Source organism: Calidris pugnax, unplaced genomic scaffold (genome assembly GCF_001431845.1).
Source record: "Calidris pugnax isolate Ruff unplaced genomic scaffold, ASM143184v1 scaffold89, whole genome shotgun sequence".
Classification (NCBI taxonomy): Eukaryota; Metazoa; Chordata; class Aves; order Charadriiformes; family Scolopacidae; genus Calidris; species Calidris pugnax.
The window spans coordinates 7,297,668-7,316,833 of record NW_015090865.1 but is presented as its reverse complement, the minus strand read 5'-3'; the positions used below and the strand labels follow the sequence as shown (position 1 = coordinate 7,316,833).

General features: G+C 47.6%; 2 protein-coding genes across 22 annotated transcripts in view; one reads left to right on the top strand and one right to left on the bottom strand.

The window, feature by feature from the left end:
• Nucleotides 1–4,705, bottom strand: part of JAKMIP3 (Janus kinase and microtubule interacting protein 3) — a 62,315-nt gene extending 57,610 nt beyond the window's left edge. For 18 of the 21 annotated variants that reach the window (XM_014945356.1, XM_014945369.1, XM_014945370.1 and 15 more), the window contains exons 1-2: nucleotides 4,543–4,705; nucleotides 4,215–4,316 (exon numbers count right to left, since the gene is read on the bottom strand). The gene's annotated coding sequence lies outside the window, so the exon portion shown is untranslated. The other 3 variants (XM_014945358.1, XM_014945357.1, XM_014945359.1) reach the window with 2 other exon arrangements.
• A 5,900-nt stretch (nucleotides 4,706–10,605) lies between these two features.
• On the top strand, nucleotides 10,606–18,155 carry LOC106889887 (BCL2/adenovirus E1B 19 kDa protein-interacting protein 3-like). Its single transcript, XM_014945384.1, has 6 exons — nucleotides 10,606–10,748; nucleotides 13,539–13,722; nucleotides 14,831–14,915; nucleotides 15,300–15,406; nucleotides 15,510–15,659; nucleotides 17,240–18,155. The coding sequence occupies exons 1-6, from the start codon at nucleotides 10,712–10,714 to the stop codon at nucleotides 17,289–17,291; spliced, it is 615 nt and encodes a 204-aa protein (XP_014800870.1). The 5' UTR covers nucleotides 10,606–10,711; the 3' UTR covers nucleotides 17,292–18,155.
• The last annotated feature ends 1,011 nt before the right edge of the window (nucleotides 18,156–19,166 follow it).

Here is a 19,166-nt window from a genome sequence, read left to right as displayed (position 1 = left end):
GAAAAGGTTTTTAACTGCAAGCATTATCTGAGAGAAAATGGATTAATAACAACCCTTAAGCCAGTGTGTTTTCCTTTTATTTATTATAATTACAGATCAAGTTAAATTTTCCTTTAAGACCCTTTGTATGTTTACTTTACTAACTCCATGCAAGTATCTCCTTTGCCTGGAGCTTCCCCTGACTTTGCTCTGGATGCAAACTCGAGATCCTGAAACTTTGTGTTGACTGAACCACACATATGACCTGCCTTCCCATCCCGCACAAAACAGTATTTCCCAAGAAATACTGTCGGCACAATCTGGCCTGCCCTAGCATGCAAGAAGTAATTAGACAATAATGAAATAATTAGTTGTGATTAATCATTTTATACTGCTAACAACAAAAGCAACGTGTAAAGATTAAAGTGCCAACAGGTCTCCCATGAATCATGATGGATATTTACTGCTATGGACCAACACCCAGTACTTGCTGGTTCCTGTCTTTGAGCCAGGTTCTATTAGATTTCTAGTATGCCTTCAAGTTTCTCATCAACTTCCTTTGCAGATACTTCTTTTCAGACAGAATAAGAAAATACCACATACAAGAATGAACCCTGTATCTATAAAAAGCCAACATTATGGAACATTTTGACAGAACTTCAAAATCCAGTGTTATCCTGTGGTGTAAGCACCAGTTACTGGTTGGAAAACACCTTCTGATCTAGTTTTATCCAAAAGGAATCAGGATCATGGATGCTGAGACCATGCCATCATGCAAACTCAAGTGCAAATGGGTACAATCAAGAGATTTGCTTTAAAAGCATTGTCCTCCTCCAAACTAGACATATTCTTATCATAAACCATGGCTAAAATTCATTTGTTATGGAGGCAGCTAGAAAAGTAATCCAATATCAAATTACTCAAATCATTATTTTAGTATAGAATTAGTTAAAATGCAAAATATAGCAAAAACTTTTCAGGAGGGCTGTGGGATTATCAGTGTAAAAGTCTTACTAGAAGCTAGTGCAAAGCAGTAAATCTGCAGACACTTTGGATATTTAGCCAAGTCTTCCCTCTGGGCACCTCCTGAGACCCTGCAGTCAGTAAGATTTCTGACATTGACTCGGTGGCATCAGAATCAGGCCTTTTGTGTGCAATTTCTTTTTTAATTAAACACCATTAATACGGAGTTTGTTTGAGATTTACATCTCGGTAAAATACAGTCTGTGCCATCTGGAGTTCATTAATGCTGTCCTTTACCTACCGTACGTGCCAAGGGACACATCTATTATGCAGCCAAGGGTCACGCAAGACACAACAACCTGTCAGCAAGAAGATGAGAAGCCTTTTCGGTATGAAATGCACAAGTTGAATCAATTACATCTACACTGATTTTCAAAGGGTTGAGACAGAGGAATGGGGATTGCCAGGGGCTGATGGCCATTCTGAACAGCGGTCCTGGACCATCCTCCTTCCAGAGGAGTAAATCACAGCTATGAGCTGTGACAAACCCAGCCCCCTGCAATATCCAACACCATTTGGGCAGCAGCTTTCCAGACCAGACACAGGTTTCAGTTAGAGCTGGGACACCTCACCCAGATGGTCTGGAGAGCTGAGGGGGCATCGCCTCCTCCGACACCCACCCCGCAGCCCGGCCTCCCACGGACAGGAGAGAGCCACAGCCCAGCAACATCAGTTAAAAGGACAGAAAATACGTTCTGCATCTTAAACAGACTCTTCTTTTCATCTCAGCCCCAAGAAAAATAAGGTCCCCATTTGCAGATGACCTTGTCAAGGTCAAAGCACTGTGGCACTAGTGGAATAACTCAAAAAAGGGAATAACTCGAAAAAGCATCAGGGCTTAGAGAAAGACAACACTCCACACCCTGCCGCTTGCGTGGCTGTTGGAGGGAACAAATTCTCTCCTCCAGACATTTTCCCAAGCCTTTCTGCACAATTTCTCCTCAGACACTGCCTCTGCTTTTGTGGAATACAAAAGGCAGGGTCAGGCTGGAGGATATAGGAAGTGACACAGACGAAAATTATTGAACCAACATCTTGATTCCGCACCATCAGAGAATAACAAATCCCTAATCACGTGTTCCTGGAAGTAATGATTTATGGATTTGCATAGAACTCAAGAGTTTTTTTAAAAATCTAAAAGGATGTCATTCTCCATTAGAACAATTTCTACAGAACTATATTAAATCCCTGAGATCTTTTAGGGTTTTAGGGCTATTTGACGACAGAGCACTTGGCTGTAAGTGCCAAAGGAAAATCAGGGAACTGCCTTTCTAGGTCAGACAACGGGCAGAGATTGGTTAGTAGTTTGCTCCCAATAATAGCCAATACTTGATGCTCTAGGGACAAGTAAGCTTCCCTTTTCCTTCGTGTGCACATAAATGTTACAAGCCAGTTGTGGTCAAATAAAGACAGAATTACAGGAATGATTTAATTTGGAAGTCTGAAGTATTGGCTAATATTTCACTGCTTTTATCATAAGATATATTAGTACAAATGCTGTTACCTGTCTTAAAATGACTCAGTCCTGGTAGAGCCCTACAACCAGAGTAGCTGGATGGAACAGCTTTGTGTTCAAAGCTTTGTGTAAAATTTTTAGAACTTTCTTCGTTATTTTTATTTTTCCATTTAAGCTGAACCTCTGCTGTTAATTATATATGAAGAGCTGCACTGGAGAAGATGATAAACTTAGATGTTTTAAAGGAAAGTGATAAAAAAGCTCATTATTAAAAGGCCTTCACTTGTTAACATTCATTTGCTGACACTTTTCTGAATTTGAGCCATCCTCAATAAAAGGTAATATTTCAGAGATAGATTTTGGAAAGAAAAAAAAAAAGTGAAGCAAAATTTTATTCTTCAAACAAATTGACAGTGCACTTGAAAACTCACTGAAACTTCAGCAAGTAGGAGGTGTTGACAACCGCCACTTTCAGAGCATATAAGAAGGGAAAGATTTATATGCACACAGTTCCACAAATATATTCAAGACTGTGCTTTTCAAGACTACCAATGGGCCTTAAGCACACACTTAAAAGTCATCTTAAAATGGGTGCTATTTTTTCCATCAGGGCCCTAGTGACAAATGCAACTTCCTCCAGCCAAGGCGTTCCTGTATCCCCACATCAGTCCCACTTGCCTTTCAGCTCACCACTACAGGAGCTTTGTACCAGTCCGATATCGCCAGGTGAAGAACAAGCAGTTGCTACTCAGAAAGCTGACTAGAGCCAATACAAAACAGGCCACCACAAAAGTGTTAAGCCAGCCCCTACACCAAACTTGACAATTCTGAGCATGCTGTAAGCACCTACCACACACTGAAACACCCACAGAGCAAACGTGCCCAAGAGGTGGTGGGTTAGGAATGCTGGGTGTCAGCTGAGGGCTGCCAGCCAGCCTGACAGCACCCAACATTTCCTGCCAGGAAGTTATTATTTTATACGACACACAGTTCTTTGCAAGTATCATGGTGTGGGAAATAACAGACAAAAGTCAATCTGTCTCCAATGCATTTGCTTTCTAATTGCTGTCTGCATTTTAAACAGTGTCAGTAGAGGCGCAGCACATTAACTGAAAGGAAAAGAAATCCTGATGAGATAAATAACATTTAAAACCACTAAAGGAGCAAGCAGCTGGGAAAAATTGAATTTTTTTTTTTTTAATCTAAGAGGTTAAACAGCACAGAATAAGAAGCAGTTCTCAAGATATTCAGTATATGCATTGGAGTTCAGAAAATGGGAAATGTCCAAACGAGTTACTCAGTGAGCACAGAAACCAGATTATTTTGTTACAGCAATTCATCATAACTTGTATTACTCTGAAACACCAACAGTTACTGCTGCAGAGGACATTTATCAACAATTACAGGCCCTGACATTTCAACTCAATCTTACACGACAGAGACTCTATGAAGATCCTGAGGAATAAATGGAGCAGGAAGGAGCAGCCCACTTAACCAATGGAAGGCAGAGACATTATCTCTGCTGGCATCCGAACGCAGAGCTGCTGCAAATCCCAGCTACGTTTATTAACCACCCCAAAGAGAAACTAGGTAATAAGGGGGGGGAAATCCCAAACACAGAATGCAAAACAGGACATTTGAAAATGGATTCTATAAAGCCGTTAGGTAGCAGATGATTTATGTGTAACAGATAGATATATAGAGAGCACATATTACGTACATATTTATATATGCATAAACATGTATAGGAACTAACCTCACAGGCATGCTCCATCATGGTGCACACTGCTTGTCTGCTTTACCTGAGGAGAGCACCATTCCTTGCAGTGCACTTCATTTTAAGACCTGTAGGCTGTTCCTAGCAGACAGATTTAAAAGGGTTTTTACGATTCACGCTGCAAAAGGCTAAAAAAAAAATAATCCATCCCTGCTGCGTAAGATTATATTTTCCATCTCTGTCCTCTGAATAGTGGAATCGGATGAGAAATGATTCATCAATCAGTCCGGGGAAGCATTTAGAGGACAGAGAAGAAAAAGAAAAAATAATAATAAAAAAAATCAACCATACAGTAAAATCTGCTCACCATGTACACACCCCCAAAGTGAAGCCTCAGAGCAGCCTAACTGAGGAGAAGCTAAAGATGAATTTCAGCAGGAGGCTGCAGTTGCTGGGTGATGCACTGTAAATCCCGCTCCCTCCGGGGAGAATGAGCTCACTGCGAGGATGCAGCAGCCGCCCCTCAGCCATTGCAGAGTCACTGCAGCTCGCAGCTGAGCGCAGGCACGTCATCCACCAGCTCCCCAGAAACAAGAGCCCTCCCTTTCCGAAATCTCAGTCCAGCCCCTGGCACAAAACAGCTCCCCGCCAGCGCAGACCGAGGTCCCCGTTACCTGGATGCTGCCAGAAGGACTTGCATTTTCAGCTTAATTATTAAGGCGAGGATTTGCATCCAGCACAGACGGAATCTGAACGGAACTCCTCCTGAAGCAGGGGCTCAATGACTGGAAAGGGCAGAGAAGATCTGAAGGAGATTCAAATTTAAAAATAGCTAGCAGCCTTTGCACTTGCTCCCAGCAAAGGAGATGGAACCGAGTTATTTGGAAATCCTGACGTGTGTAAGCGCAGGGCCAGGCACTGGAGCTCATCTCTTACAGCAGTGTCACTGAGTAACCCCTTCTCTGAAATGATGGGGAAATGTATGATGGTGGGAGAAAGGCAGGTGTCTTTACAAACTCCTGTAAGGTATGATTTGAGAATTACAGCACTGCAGGTAGGAAAAGCATGTCTTTAACCCCTCGTGTGCTGGCTCTCGCTACTTCTCATAACTGAAAAATTACTCGCTTTCAATATTCATACTCACCACACTGAAAATTCCCCTTCACATCTGAACTGAATAACCAATACAGATAAATTGAATGTATTTGGCTGCAAGATACTTGTAACAGCCTCACATTGCAAAATTATCTACAAATAAAGAGGACATGAGGCCTATTTACTTGTTTTTCATGTCTTCCCGGCAGTGACGACTGGGAACCACTCCCAGTGAATGTCACTGAACTGCCAACAGGCACAGGGAGCTGTGCACGGGACTGGAAAGCAGAAACCTACCCTGGAGTATCTCAGTTTTTAGAATGGGTGGGGAAGGGTCTGTGGGCAGAGATCAGTCTGCCAGGGACATGGCAGGATCGGGGATTCCCTCTGCAGACACAGAGCTGCTGACTCCAGTGTCACACCCAGGCAAGGGTGCCCTACCAACGCCAGACATCTCTGTCTTCAGCTTCAACAAAACCCCAGCGCTTTTCCTTGCTTGGATGTCACTTTTTTAAATTGGATCCCCTCAGTCCAGCTCGTCCTGCCCGGTGTTGGGCAGACCCCCCAGCACCCAGACTCCAGCCGGCTCCCAACTTAACCCGGCAACCTTCTCCATCAAGACACAGGGACTGGCTGTGGCTCTGAGGAGGGTTGTGCAAACAATAGCTTTTGAACTGTTGGATAAACACAACTATTTGCTATTTTTAGAGTTGAATTGCAACATTTTGTGGGAGTTTGTAAGTAAAACAAACAACATTGAGTGCAGTGTTGTAAGTGGTGTAAAGCGAGAGGCCGTCGTCAGTTTACATCACTCAAAGAATCGGGTTTTGTTTTTCAGCTGGCAAGTGCCAGGGAAAATGCATTCTTCTGGCAATTTCCATGTCCTGAGCTGCATCCCCCGCCTTCTCCAAAGCACTCCGCTGCTCAGGGCTTTATCACACACAGGACAAAAATGTTAATGATCTTAAAAAAATTAATATTAGCAAGTAAATAAGAGCTGAAAAAATGTTTATGCTCCACTTCTCTGATTCACACTAGAAGCAGTCAGAATTTCTTCCATTTTAGAGGTTGAAAAGCAAACCAACACAAGTCTGTTTTTTTTGTTTAAACATTCTGATTTCTGGCTTTTCCAGTTTTCTCTGTTTACAACCTCTCTGAGACACAGACCAGCAGGTCAGCCCGGTGATTTTACATGGAGCACTGTGCAGCAATCTGCAGGAACCGGGCACGAATCTTCTCCTCAGCCCCTTACTCTGTAATTGCTGGAGAAATGTGTGAAAGACCCAAAATCCTCACCAGCAGCTTTCATGTGTAGACCTAACCCCTAATTCCTTTCCTTCTTTAGACTATATATTAAATAAGATCCTTAAATTCACTGTGTCAAGATTGTTTCAGTTTTTTAATTCTCAGATATAAAAAAGTCAAACCAACAGACTGTGTATCTATTAGATCTCTTTACATCAGCAGCCTGGGTAAGTACAAACAGCTCAGAAATGAGTATCTCAGAACAGTTTGGTAGTTAATGATGAACACCATTCCAAGAAATGCACAGCATAAAAATATACATACTGGCTTGATTTCCAGAGGCAGCCAGGAAGGTTAATAACTAAGCCATTGTTGGCAGGGAAAAAGCAGCTGAAAGCAGGTAGTTCTCAGATTTCAGCAGCTTTTGAGGCCCTGAGTTTTACACAGGTGCTGCTGAAGAGGGATAGGAGACATGTAATGAAAGCATCCCATGTTGTGTGGAGTGATGTCACCATCTGGAGTGATGTCACCATCTGGAGTGATGTTGGCACATTCTCCCCAACCACTCCTCAGGCTACCCTCTGGTGGGACCATGTCTTACACTGCATCCATTACAAAGCTGGTGTAGATTACTTTGATTTATATCAATAAGAAACAAAAAAAGCCCTTCAATCAATATTATCAATTTTTGGACTAATTTAAATTTATAATCCCTTTGGGATTACAAGCAGTTTTTGTGTAATGCCTACAATAATTGTTCCTCACAACTGTTGCAAGCTGCCATGTGGGTACAAAAGCACATGCTACAAACTGAACACAAAGCTGAAGTTGTCTGAGCAGCAAGTGTGACTTCATAACTACCTAAAAGATTGCCACCACCGGAGGAGGTGGGTCACTGTCTCTGATTTAAAGGAACTAATCAATACAGGATTGTTCTGTTGACATGCAAGTAAACAAAATTAAAGTGAGTTCCAACCTGAAAGAGGATCACAGCTTAACAAATCAATAAGCTTTTAAAGATTTCATCCAATACAATTTACAATTGTCCATGATCCCAGCAGAGTGCTTTTCTGGCAATAACCAAAACTCATTTACCATAAAGATTTATATGAAAATAAATGCATTCATCCAATTACTAATGAAAGATCCCAGAGGTAAGCTGTCACAGCTGTATTGTGACATCTACTAGTATAGAAGAAGATTAACTTGACCCTGCTTTATACCGGCCTTAGAACAGAAAGGGCTTCTGGTAGATCGATTTCCTGAAGGCAAGATCAGTCCACAGAAAACAAGACAAAGAGAAAGTGAGTGTCAGAGATGAGTCGTGTAGGATGGCAGTAGTGGCACAGGGTACCTGGTAGAGCCCTGGCAGCTCACATCTGCTCCACACACTGCACCTTTGGCTGCCTGCCTTCAAAGGGCTTGCAAATTATTCTAATCTTCCTTTTTAAGGGCTGGCTAGAAGCATGTGTGCTGGTGGGCTGGCCAGGACTCCTTGCAGTGACACTGAGGACGAGGGAGTACTGTCAAGTATTGGTAGAAATACGGAACATAGTTTTACTATGAATGATGTAAGTTCTTGGTTTAGAAGGGTTGACCCACAAGCCACTCATTCCAGAAATCCCTTAACAAAATCTCCCTGTTAACGGTAGTGTGCAGAGCATTGCTCCAAGTTCCCTTCTACACCTCTCCCTGTTGCTCACCAGCACGCTGGGGCAGCTGAGAATCTAATGGCCTGTAGGCAATTCCAATACACTGCACCCCAGCTAGACATTTCCACCACACCAGAAAAAAATGGACTTGAAACTGCAATGCCTTGTCTTTCTTACCTTCCCATACAGTTGTCCAATAATGAAGGGCATCCTCCAAAGGGGATGAGGTGGGGTTAGCTCCTCTCTTCCTCCCAGGAGAACAACAGGGGAGAGACTTCATCAGGAAACCCCAACTTCATCAGGAAACCCCAACTGAGCTCCGTGTTTGCACAAATTCCTCCTAGCAAAGAGCCTGTTGTTTCCAAGAAGCCAGTAACAGAGGAAGCCAGTTCGGAGGTGATGTGATATTTGTGCTGCTGACACAGGCAAGAGCTCATGGCAAATACACTGCTTCACACAGGATATGTTCAGGGTTTGCACAGCACCAGAAGATAAAATACTTGTCAGGGCTTTTTGTGCTGGTAGGAGATACTGTCACAGCACGCTGCTGCCTGTGGTGACATCGTGGAGCTACTGCTGGTTCCTGGAGTGGAGGAAAGTGCTATCCAGGCCTGTGGGATATCCTGTGGCTGTAAAGCTCCTCCACGTGTATATTTTTTCGGTGGAAGAAGACTGGAAAGGTGATTGTGTCAGTGGGGTGGCAGTCGCTTTGGTGACCCTCTTCCCTCCTGAGCCAACCAGCCCGTATCCATGTCAATACAGCGGTGAGCTTTCTGCTCCTTAAAGGCTGTCGCAGTCCCTGAGGCATGGAAGCAGAGTGTTCCCCTGGAGATGACTAACACACTCCTGGGATGATGAATTTGTTCTCCCTTTCTGTGTCCAAGGCTGCCCGGATTTCCCTTCCGAGCGCGGTTTGCCAGACAGCAGAGAGCAGCAGAGGGCTGCGGGACCAGACCCAACCCAGCTCTGAGCCCTGTCTGTGCCCATCCCTCACCCTAGCACAGGAGGACATCATAAATAAATACATAAACATAAGGAACTTGCTTTTTTAACGGTTATTCAATTAAAATTTTCAATGAAAATGCCTTCCTTGGCCAAACCGTCACTCCACTTTGCCCGATAATCCATTGGTTGTACTGAATATAATGCACATATTAATGAAAGCCTGACCTTGTCTTTCTGGGAAGGCTGTAGGTTAATACTGCTTGCTATTACAGTAACTTACCAAAAATTTACCAGAAGATATATTTCACTTGGGTTTCACGATTCCCTACTGCAGAGAGGCACAAATGAAAACAATTTCAACCTAGAGAATATGCCTGCATCCTCTAATTAACTAAACAACACTTTAACCATCCTCTAGTTAAATAAAATAAAATTTTGTGTATGTGTCTATAAATACCCAGTAGTAAATCAGCACCTGGTTTGCAATGGCAACATTGGTCTTTACTAAGTGGTTTGCTATGTGGAGAGCCCTCGCTGTCTGCTCGGACGGCATCCCAGCCCCAGCCAACACTGAAAAAGAGGAGGAATTCATTATTACCTACTTCAAGGCCCTGTGCCATTACTGTGGGAGCTGTCAGAGGCTGGTTTAGAGGCCACCACTTGTGTTTTAGCAGTCAGATATGGTTTCCCTTGAAATCCAAGCACAGCTTTCTGTTTGCTCTGTGTAACCCTATGTAAGCAGCTCGGTATTTGGTTACGGAGAGGAGCAGGAAGCCCACAGGGTGTGCAGTGCCCAGCCGTGTGCAGTGCCCAGTGGGTACTGAGCGGGAAGATGAGGAATTCTCTGAGGAAATTACCCTGTTCTTCGGCTCGGGCTCTCACGGCTGCGGCCGGAGGCCACCATGGGACGTTGCTCCTGGAGGCTTGCGGGATGCCTGAGCAGCAGCTAACCTTCCCCAAGGGCTCCCGACCCATGGTGGTGTGAGGGACAGCGAGGGAGCATGAGGGACTGTAAAGGAGCATGAAAGATCATGAGGGACCTGGGGGAGCATGAGGGACAAGAAAGGAGTGTGAAGGAGCATAAGGGACCACGAGGGAGCCTCAAGGACCATGAGGGAGAGTGAAGGAGCACAAAGGAGCCTGAGGAACAGTGAGGGACCGTGATGGAGCACAAGGGACAGTGAAGGCACGTGAAAGACCATGAGGAAGCCTGAGGGAGCGTGAGGCACGAGGAGGGAGCATGAAAGAGCGCTGAGGGGCTGTGAGGGAGCGTGAAGGAACGCGGGGGACCGTGTGGGACCCGAGGGAGCGCAGGGGAGGGTGAGGATCCTGCCGAGCGCTGACGGGGCCCGTGCGCGAGCGCCAGGGCGCACGAGGGGCCGCTGGGAACGTGAGGGAACGCACGACCCGCTCGACCCCGCCCCGTCGCCCCCCGCCCCGCGGCGGCGACCAATGGGGACGGGGCTGCCGCTGACGTCACGGCGGCTAGTCCCGCGGGAGGGGCGGTGGCGGCGGGCAGTGCGTGTCCTGCCGCGTCCGCAGCACCCGGTGTCCAGCAGCGTGTGGCTCCGCCGTGGTGCAGGGAAGGCAGGCTGCGCCATGTTGCGGCTCAGCTCGCAGGAGGAGAACCTGCAGGGTAAGGGCCGCGGCCGCTGCCAGGGGAGGCCGGGCCTCCCTCGTCCTCTCTCCGTCGGTGCCCGCCGGCCTGCGCGGCGCTGAGGCGGTCGGTCGGTCGGTCGGTCGGTCGGGCCACCGCCGCGGTCGGGTTTCACCTCAGGACCCGGCCCTGGCCTTCGCCCGGGCGCTTTGCGGGGGATGAAGCGGCGTCTCGGAGCCGTTGCGGGGCCGGTGGCAGCCCCGGGGGGCTCGATGCTCGGCCCCGTGTCCCTCGGCAGCGGCGGGCGAGGCCTGGGGCGTCTCTCCCCGGTACCTCTGCCCTGCGCGGGCCGCGTTTCCCCCGTCGGCCCGTGCCGCGGCCTGGCGGTCACTGCTCCCTGAACCGAGTACAGAGCTTCTGATCGGGCTGAGAGATCGCAGGCTCGGGTGGAAGAACAGGCCGGTCTAACGAGCCGCGGTGTCCGGTGGTGTGGCTGAACTGCTCGGTGGGGCTGGATTAATAGGACCCTCATGAGATCTGTGCACCGCGGGGAATATAAATCCCCGACAAAAGAAACGCTTTGCGGGCGGTTCGGGATTTGCCTTTGAGGAGAGATCAGGGTCGGGCGCGTGTTTGTCCCTTCAGCAAAAGGCAGGAGCAGATTTACCTTGCAAGTGGAAGATCCGTGTGCTGTGACGTATTAAATTGGGTGATTTACACCGAGACTTTAGCAACTTAAGGAGGCGTTCTCATCTTTCTGGGGAATTTTGCTTTTTTCTTTTGAGCTTTGAAAGCCATATGTTAAGAAAATAAGATTTCTGGAGCTGATTGAGTACCTTTTTTAGTGCTAATGTGTGCTCCCACAGTATGTATCCTGGGCCAGAACACTATAGAAGATCATTCTCTTCAAAAATCCTTACCTATGACTCAGTCTGGTTTGCATTGCCACGTTACACGTGTTCTTATCTGTTTGTATTTCCTAACTCATAAAAATAGAAGCTCTTTTATCTTTAAATGATAATATAATGGTACATTCCTAGTGGAGTACCACAACCTTATTCTCAAAAGTGTATAAAAGGGGAAAAAAAAAAGAAAATGTGTAAAACGTGTACTGTGAGCTTTCTGTTACAGCCCTAATGTTTTCTCCCTGTGCTACCAGCGTTGGCTGTGCTGTACCCAGGAAGGTTTCTGTGGGTAGCAGTAGGTTGCTGCGTGGAGCAGTTGGGTTTGCCCGTGGTGCAGGTGACTTGAAATGTGAGCGTGGCTCAAACAGCACACATCTTTATGGGAGAAAATAGCTCCTGAGCGTGTTGGCAGGGGGCTGTGGTGCAGCCCAGCCAGCGGGGGCTGTTCGCTGCGCTGAGGGAGGTGGGACGAGCTGAGGAGCAGGCACAGGGAGCTGGGAGCTGGCTCATGCTCAGGGTGGCCGGAGCCAGAGCTCCGGTTGGACACGGTCTTAATTTCAGCTGCAGTGGTTGGAATCGTTCTTGGGCTTTCGTAAACTCGGAGGGGAAGAGTAGGGAAAGGTTTGTCTGGGTATAAACACATCCCCAGACATATACCGCATACGGTCACGTGGAGGGGAAAAAGCCCACAAACAAACCAGAACAACAAAATAGTTGTAAAGTAAAAGAGGCTATCCGGCAAACCAGAACAACAAAATAGTTGTAAAGTAAAAGAGACTATCCGGAAAAAAAATGTTTCTTCAAAACTCTGTAACCCGGTATGTTTCAGTTGAAGAGTTAGTGGTCATCTGGCTTTTAAGAGGAGAGAGTTTAATGCCATTAATGCAGATGAAGCAGTTTGGCTTTTTGCTGTTTTCATTTCATTTATGAATCTTCATTCTCTTCACAACTGGAACATCCTTCTGCATTTGAAGTTTCTATTTCACAAACTGTTCCCTTATCCCTTCTGCCATTCTCCGGAACACGACTTACTGCCTGAGCTCTGCCCCGGCCTCGTCTGGAGCAGGATGGGCCAGACTCTGTGTCTCCCCTCTCCTTACGCCTTGGACATCCTCTGCTCTGCTCTCTGCAACCTGGGGGGTCTCACCTGTCCATTTCTCCTTCTCCTGACTGTTAAATCCCTGTGAACTGCTCCGGGGTGGGGGAGCAGTAGCACATCTGGCTACGTGTGCTGTTGGTTACACACGTAAACGTGTTACATTGGTGAATTTCACTGATGATTGTATTATTAAAATATTATCTGTCCCTTGAGCTGCTTTAGAAATGAGACAACAGCTACAGATCCTTTTGTGCTGGTTACTCCTAGCTCAGGAGGGAGTTGTTATTCAGCACACTCTTAGAAAAAACAAAGCAACATGTGACTATTGGTGTTAAATATACTGCGAGTAGCAAACACATGATCTGGTGGTTGCCACATACCCTCTGTTGCTTAACAGCAACACCTAAAAGTGCTTACTGAAAGTGGCTAAACAAAATGCAGTTACTGGATTCTTGAGCCTAAAATACTTTCAATAAATGAATAAACAAACTTTGGGGGAGAAAGTCCTTGAGATTATTTCATTTGGTTACCACCTGTGTTGAACAATAACAATTAAACACATCCCAAAATAAGCTCTTCAGCTGCAGAAAGAGACACAATGTACTGACCAGCGTCTCCCCGGTTCTGTGGGATGTTCCAGCTCGCTAAGGAAAGCACCCCCGCGTTTTGGCATTCCCTGGTGTTTATTAGCTGAGGTGTCAGTGCTGGTACGTTGCATGTCACACTGTAATGTCACACTGGGGAGGATCAGCAGTGCATATTGTACATGCCTTTACGCAAAACCGCTTGGTTTATTCTGGTTGTGTTTGCAATGGTCCCACGCAGGTTCCTGGGTGGAGCTCCACTTCAGCAGTAATGGGAACGGCAGTGGGAGCGCTGCCACGCCGACCGGCCAGGAGCAGGTACCAGCCTCTATTTCCATCCACAACGGTGACATGGAGAAAATACTCCTCGATGCTCAGCACGAGTCTGGAAGAAGCAGTTCAAGAGAGAGTTCACATTGCGACAGGTAAACAAAACACTTTATTGTAAGCAAAGATCACTGTTACACAAAGCCATTCTTATGCCTAAGGGGCAAAGACAAATATAGAAATGCTTACACATGTGTGCGTGTAAACATATGCACGGGGATATACACACCTGCAGAGAGGGAGAGAGAGGTAACTTTCATATATAAAAGATCGGAGTCCATATTTAAATACTAGAGTACCCAAGCACTTCTGTGTAGACACTTCTGTGTCCTGAACTGAGAGGGGAGAGGACTCCAGAAGACTTCTCCCATCTCCTGACAATGCCACCCTGGGCTTTGACATGTGCTGAGAAGTGCAGCAGCAGCAGCTGACCTTCCCACGGGAGTGCTGCTGGGGTGCCAGCAGTGGCCACCTTTTGGCAGATGAACCACCCTGGGGTGTGTGTGTCCCTCGCTCCCAAGGCTCAGCCCTCGTGCAGGCAGTGCCAGCGCAGCTCTGGGAGCAGGTAGTGCCACTGACACTGCTGCCCGGGATGGGTGGCAGAGAGAGGAGGTAAAAAGGAACGTGTTCCCTAATGAGGCACATCAGGTACTAGTTCTTAGCTAAGCACTGAAGAATTGTCCTGTATCTAGTTTACAAAACAACAGATTTCTATGAGTAAAATGCAATGAAAGAACTTACGTCTGATGGACGTCAGTCAGTGTTACTCACTCGTTCATTTGGTTTTGGTGGGCTGTGAAGTCTGCAGCTTCAAGTTTAACAGCAGGATGCAAACTTCCTGGTCTTACCTGCTACTGTGACTTCCAGCCAGACCCTGCTTCTGGTCCTCGTTTGCTGCCTGTCGTTATTTAGTGGGTAACACGGGCAGATCGTACGGCCCCGCAGGCGTCTCTGTGCTGCTGAAAACAGCTCTGTGCAGCCAGCTGTGGGGCAGATGTTTATTAATCAGAGATTAATTGGCTGTGGTGGCTGGATTGTATCACCCATTGACAGGGTCATCTCTGTGGTCAGCTATGGTCAAGGCAGTGCAGCAATTCGGGAGAGCTGTGCACGCAGCTTCACTCACTAGCTTTTAGTGCATACCATAAATGATGTCATAAAAAACTTGGTAACTTCTTTCTTACCTGCACTTCTCTTTTTATCAAGCCCTCCTCGGTCCCAGACGCCTCAGGACAGTCACAGAGCTTTGGAATTAGAGAGTCACAGCAGCGGAGAAAAGAATAGCTTTCAGGTAAAAATCTCATTTTGCCTTGGAAGAGAGAATTTCGAAAAACCAGCATTAGGAGAGAAGAGGTGCAGCTGCTAATGTAGAGACTTGAATAACTTAATCTTAGCAGAATCAGGCTTTGTGTGTATTCCTTCATGGATTATCTCTTTCCATCCAGTGTTACTAACTTTTTAAACCAAAGTCTGTGTATTCACTGTTTGCACAGCATTTAACCTTGTGGGGTTTCAGCTTCATACAGTTTCTAAACTATACAGGGTTGTTGGAGGATGCAGCGCATGGGGAGAAGGGTTGGCAGGTGCCTGACCTGGGGATACGTGGTGTGAGGTGCAGAACTGCTTCCTGCCTGTCCCAGTCCCCAGCCCTGTCTGACAGGGGTCTGTGTTTCAGTCTGAAGAAGATTTCCTTGAGAGGAGGCGGGAGGTGGAGCGGCTGCTGCGGAAGAACGCGGACTGGATCTGGGACTGGTCCAGCAGGCCCGAGAACATCCCGCCCAAGTGAGTGCTCGCTGCTGCTGGCAGAGCTCGGGGGCACCTTCTGCTCCCCTGTGTCTAAACAGGGATCTGTTCATCTTCTGACTCTCTTCTTCCTCAAAACCAGGGAATTCCTTTTCAAGCACCCCAGGCGCACGGCCACGCTCAGCATGAGGAATACCAGTGTAATGAAGAAAGGGGGAATATTCTCAGCCGAATTCTTGAAGGTTTTTCTTCCATCTCTGCTGCTTTCTCATTTGCTTGCCATTGGACTAGGGTAAGTTGGAATTTAAAAAAAAAAAAGTAGATTTTTGTCACCCATTTTCTCTGAGGCCTAATCCTGACTCCCAGTTCCCTCTCTGACTGAAGGGTGGGTAACACTTCTCCCCACAGCAGGGGACAGTCACTCAGGAGGTGCTTTCTACTTGTCTGGTGGATTGTTGAATGTACCGAGTTTTCCTTTGCTGCTTTTCTTGCTAGTTAAGAATTTTTCAAAATAATGAAGGAGTGAAATTAGGAGGGTTTATATATAGATGAACTATAATTACACACATGCAATACTCTGTTCCATTAGAGAGAGGAGTTCTAACCTCACAACTAATTGCAAAGGAAAAAAATTACTTTTTAAAAATGTATTTTAAAACTCCACTGACACCTGGGAGGTTCAGGGGACACCAACCAAACCAGGAACTGGGGTTTCTTCAGGTGATGTCGGGGTTATAGGGCCCTACTTCAGAGATGGCTGCAGGACACTGACCACAGGGCAGGGATGAAATCCCTCCTGGGCAGGGTGAGGGTGTCCCTGCGCCTCAGGGGGCTTTACCCTGGTACCTGCACAGCACAGTTAGAAGACTCTAAATGTCTGCTCCTCCGGAGCACACTGTGACACAGGGTCTGGGGGAAGAGCTGAGTTCTGGGGTGATGCCTGTTCCCCAAGGACCCTGCCCTGAGCCCTGGCCCTGCTCTTTCTCTGCTCCTTCCCTCCCATCCATCCCGAGCCTTCTCCGGGAGGTGTGTGAGGGGCTGCAGGAGATGGCACTGGGGGAAGGACAGCCCAGGTCTGTGCATCATTTCGCATGGATGAGGGCAGAGAGAGGAGATCCCTTCTGCTGCAAAATGAAGATTTTGGCCACACAGCGCTGTACCAGTAACACAAAACTAATAACTCCTCCCTAAGTTAAAATAAGAAACTGCACAAGACAAATAAAAGCAAAATGGAATTTTCCTTCCAAAAAAACCCCAAGTTTGGTGCTGTAGGTACTTACTTTCTTCCTGGTCACTGCACTGCTGCTGTGAACGTGCGTCGTTCCTGTCCCGTGTGAGCGAGGAACAGAGTCACACCCTGAGGAGGCGCTTCCCGCGGGGCCGGGGTGATGCCTCTGAGGCACCACTTTGTGCTGCACGTAGATGGGCAGAGGGAGCAGCGTGGGGCTGCTGTGGGAGCACACCACGCTGGGAGACAGTGAGAAGTGCCTGAAGGTGACAGTAAACGATGACAGAATTTTACAGGCTTCAGAGGTATTTAGCAAATGGAAAAACTTAAGAAGGAAAAGGTAACAAGCCCTGGGAGTTGGAGCCCTGCTGAAGCAGCGTGTTCTCCTCAACCCCACACTTACCTCACTCTCCTGTTCCTGAAGCCCAGCAGCCCCCAGAGTTACCCACAACGCTGAGGGGGCTGTCCCAGGGGTGGGCTCTGTCACCTGCAGCTGAAAACTGCCTGTCACAGCAGTCCCTTGATTGCCTGCTTAATTACAGCTGGCTCTGCTGCTCTGCTGGGAAGGGCATCCCTGTTAACTTGTTGAGAGTGTTCCTCACACTCGGTGTGACTTTTCCTGACCGTCTGCTCCGCATCCGCAGGGTCTACATCGGGAGGCGCCTGACGACCACAGCTTCCAGCAGCAGCTTCTAGAGGCACCTGGGGTCCCCGCGCAAGGCAAGGGAAAGATCCATCTGGGAGTGGAGGAGGAAAAGTGGGAACGTCTGCGATGGCTCCGTGATGAGTGTGTGCTGGTTGTGAGGAGGTGGTGTTCATGGGGTGGTGGGGAGGGGAGGAGACGGAAGCTGCTGTATCATACATGGCCCTGGGTCAGTTCTAGAGCACGTGTCCGGTGCATCAACAGCCGCTGTAGCGCTTTGTAGTGAAGTACCTTGGAAATTAGAAGAAGTCGCTGTTCAAAGCCAATCCCAGCTCTCCCGCAGCCCTTGTGACCGGGGTGGGGGCTCAGCCCAGCTCATCCCTGTGAGCGTTCGTCACTGCTGCTGCTGCAACCGCCGCGGGGAGGGATCAGCCCCAAGTGTGGCCTCACGGATCACAGTCAGGAACTCGAGCAGCTCCCGCCTCGCTGGGGACAGGCTCCTCCTCCCTCGGGGGCACCGTCAGCGGGAGGGGAGGGGTGTTCCCAGTGACACTTCATGCTTTGCACTGGTTCCGAGTGTGATGCACAACAGCCCGACTTAAAATTTGGAATTTAGTGCCTAATAAATAGCTTCTTTTGCAAAGGCATTTACTTAGCTCCCGAATCAGTAGCAGCTCCTTTTGGAGTATCTCCTCGCAGCCTATCGCTTCTCAGGCTTTTATCTGTAAAACAATACATTTGCATCTTACATTTGCCTCAGTCTTGTATAGATTTAAAAAATGATTGCTTGCTTATTTGTTTTTACTAATGGAATGCCTTTTCATTCAGTGATTTTATCTTATTTAATGAGGGGAAAAAAATGTTTGCCAAAATATCATGTTTTATATATTTAAATAAAAAGGTTCCTTGTGGAGTTAGAGTTTTCTCATTCCTTTTTCTCTAATAACTGTTGGATGTGGCTGAGGAGGCTCTTCTGTTACTAAGCCTTTCACAGTTCCTCACGGAACTGACAATTAGCAGTTTCTGTAGAAAAAAAGCTTTGGTGCTTTGGGCTTCAGCTTGAGCAGAGACTCCCCAGACGGGCAAAGGCACCTTCTGCTTCTACCACCATCAGCACCCAGGAATAAATGCGCTGCTTTTTGGCCTTATTTGTTGGTGCTGGTTTCTCACCTGGGCTTGAGACAGACCCGAGAAGGACGCAGCACCGGGTGTAGCGGGGCCTCCTGCGGCGCCGGCATCGGCTGCGGCCACGAGCAGGAGACGCTGCTCCGCTCCCCGGGGAATCCTGCTGCGGCTGCTGGAAACGCTGAGAACTGAATTTACCCACTCCTGTGACAGGAGAACCAGCATCTGCTATTGCACATACCTGCAAAAAAACCCCCAAAATGGATTTATAGGATTATTTGGGTATATGATACATGTATTTCCCATGTGGGACACTGGGCACAGCTCTACTTCAGCGGTCACCAGAACAGTATTAAACACGGGCGTTGAGGGACTGTTGGAGACTCTCACAGCACCTGCTCCCCCTTTGGAAAATAAGACTTTTTCAAGCCATTCCATCCAAATTTAAATAGAAGGTTCCGTACAAACACTATTGAGCCCCAGCGGCTGCCCCAGCGCCTCAGGCCCGGGGTGCTGGGGGCACCAGGGGGTGCTGGGGGTGCACTCACCTTTCCCTGCGCGGGGGGGTCCTGCCCCTTTCCTTGGCACCGGGTGTTCCCTTTCCCCGGAAGCGGCACCAGGATTCCCTGGGGTGGCTCCGAGGGGTCGGTAATGGTTTCTGTGACTTTCCTGTTAAAATCCAGGCTGTGACAGAGGGTGACGGGACCCTCCAGCGCCGTTTCGTTTCCAGAAGTGCCACCTCTTTCAGCCAAAAGGCCCTGCCCTTCACCCCTTTCTCTGAACCCCCCGCGCCCGGGGCTCCC

Coding starts and splice junctions, on each gene's coding strand:
- LOC106889887 (XM_014945384.1), top strand. CDS start 10,712: ATGTTGCGGCTCAGCTCGCAGGAGGAGAACCTGCAGG. Junction 13,723..14,830: donor GAGAGTTCACATTGCGACAG/GTAAACAAAACA, acceptor CTTTTTATCAAG/CCCTCCTCGGTCCCAGACGC. Junction 14,916..15,299: donor GAGAAAAGAATAGCTTTCAG/GTAAAAATCTCA, acceptor TCTGTGTTTCAG/TCTGAAGAAGATTTCCTTGA.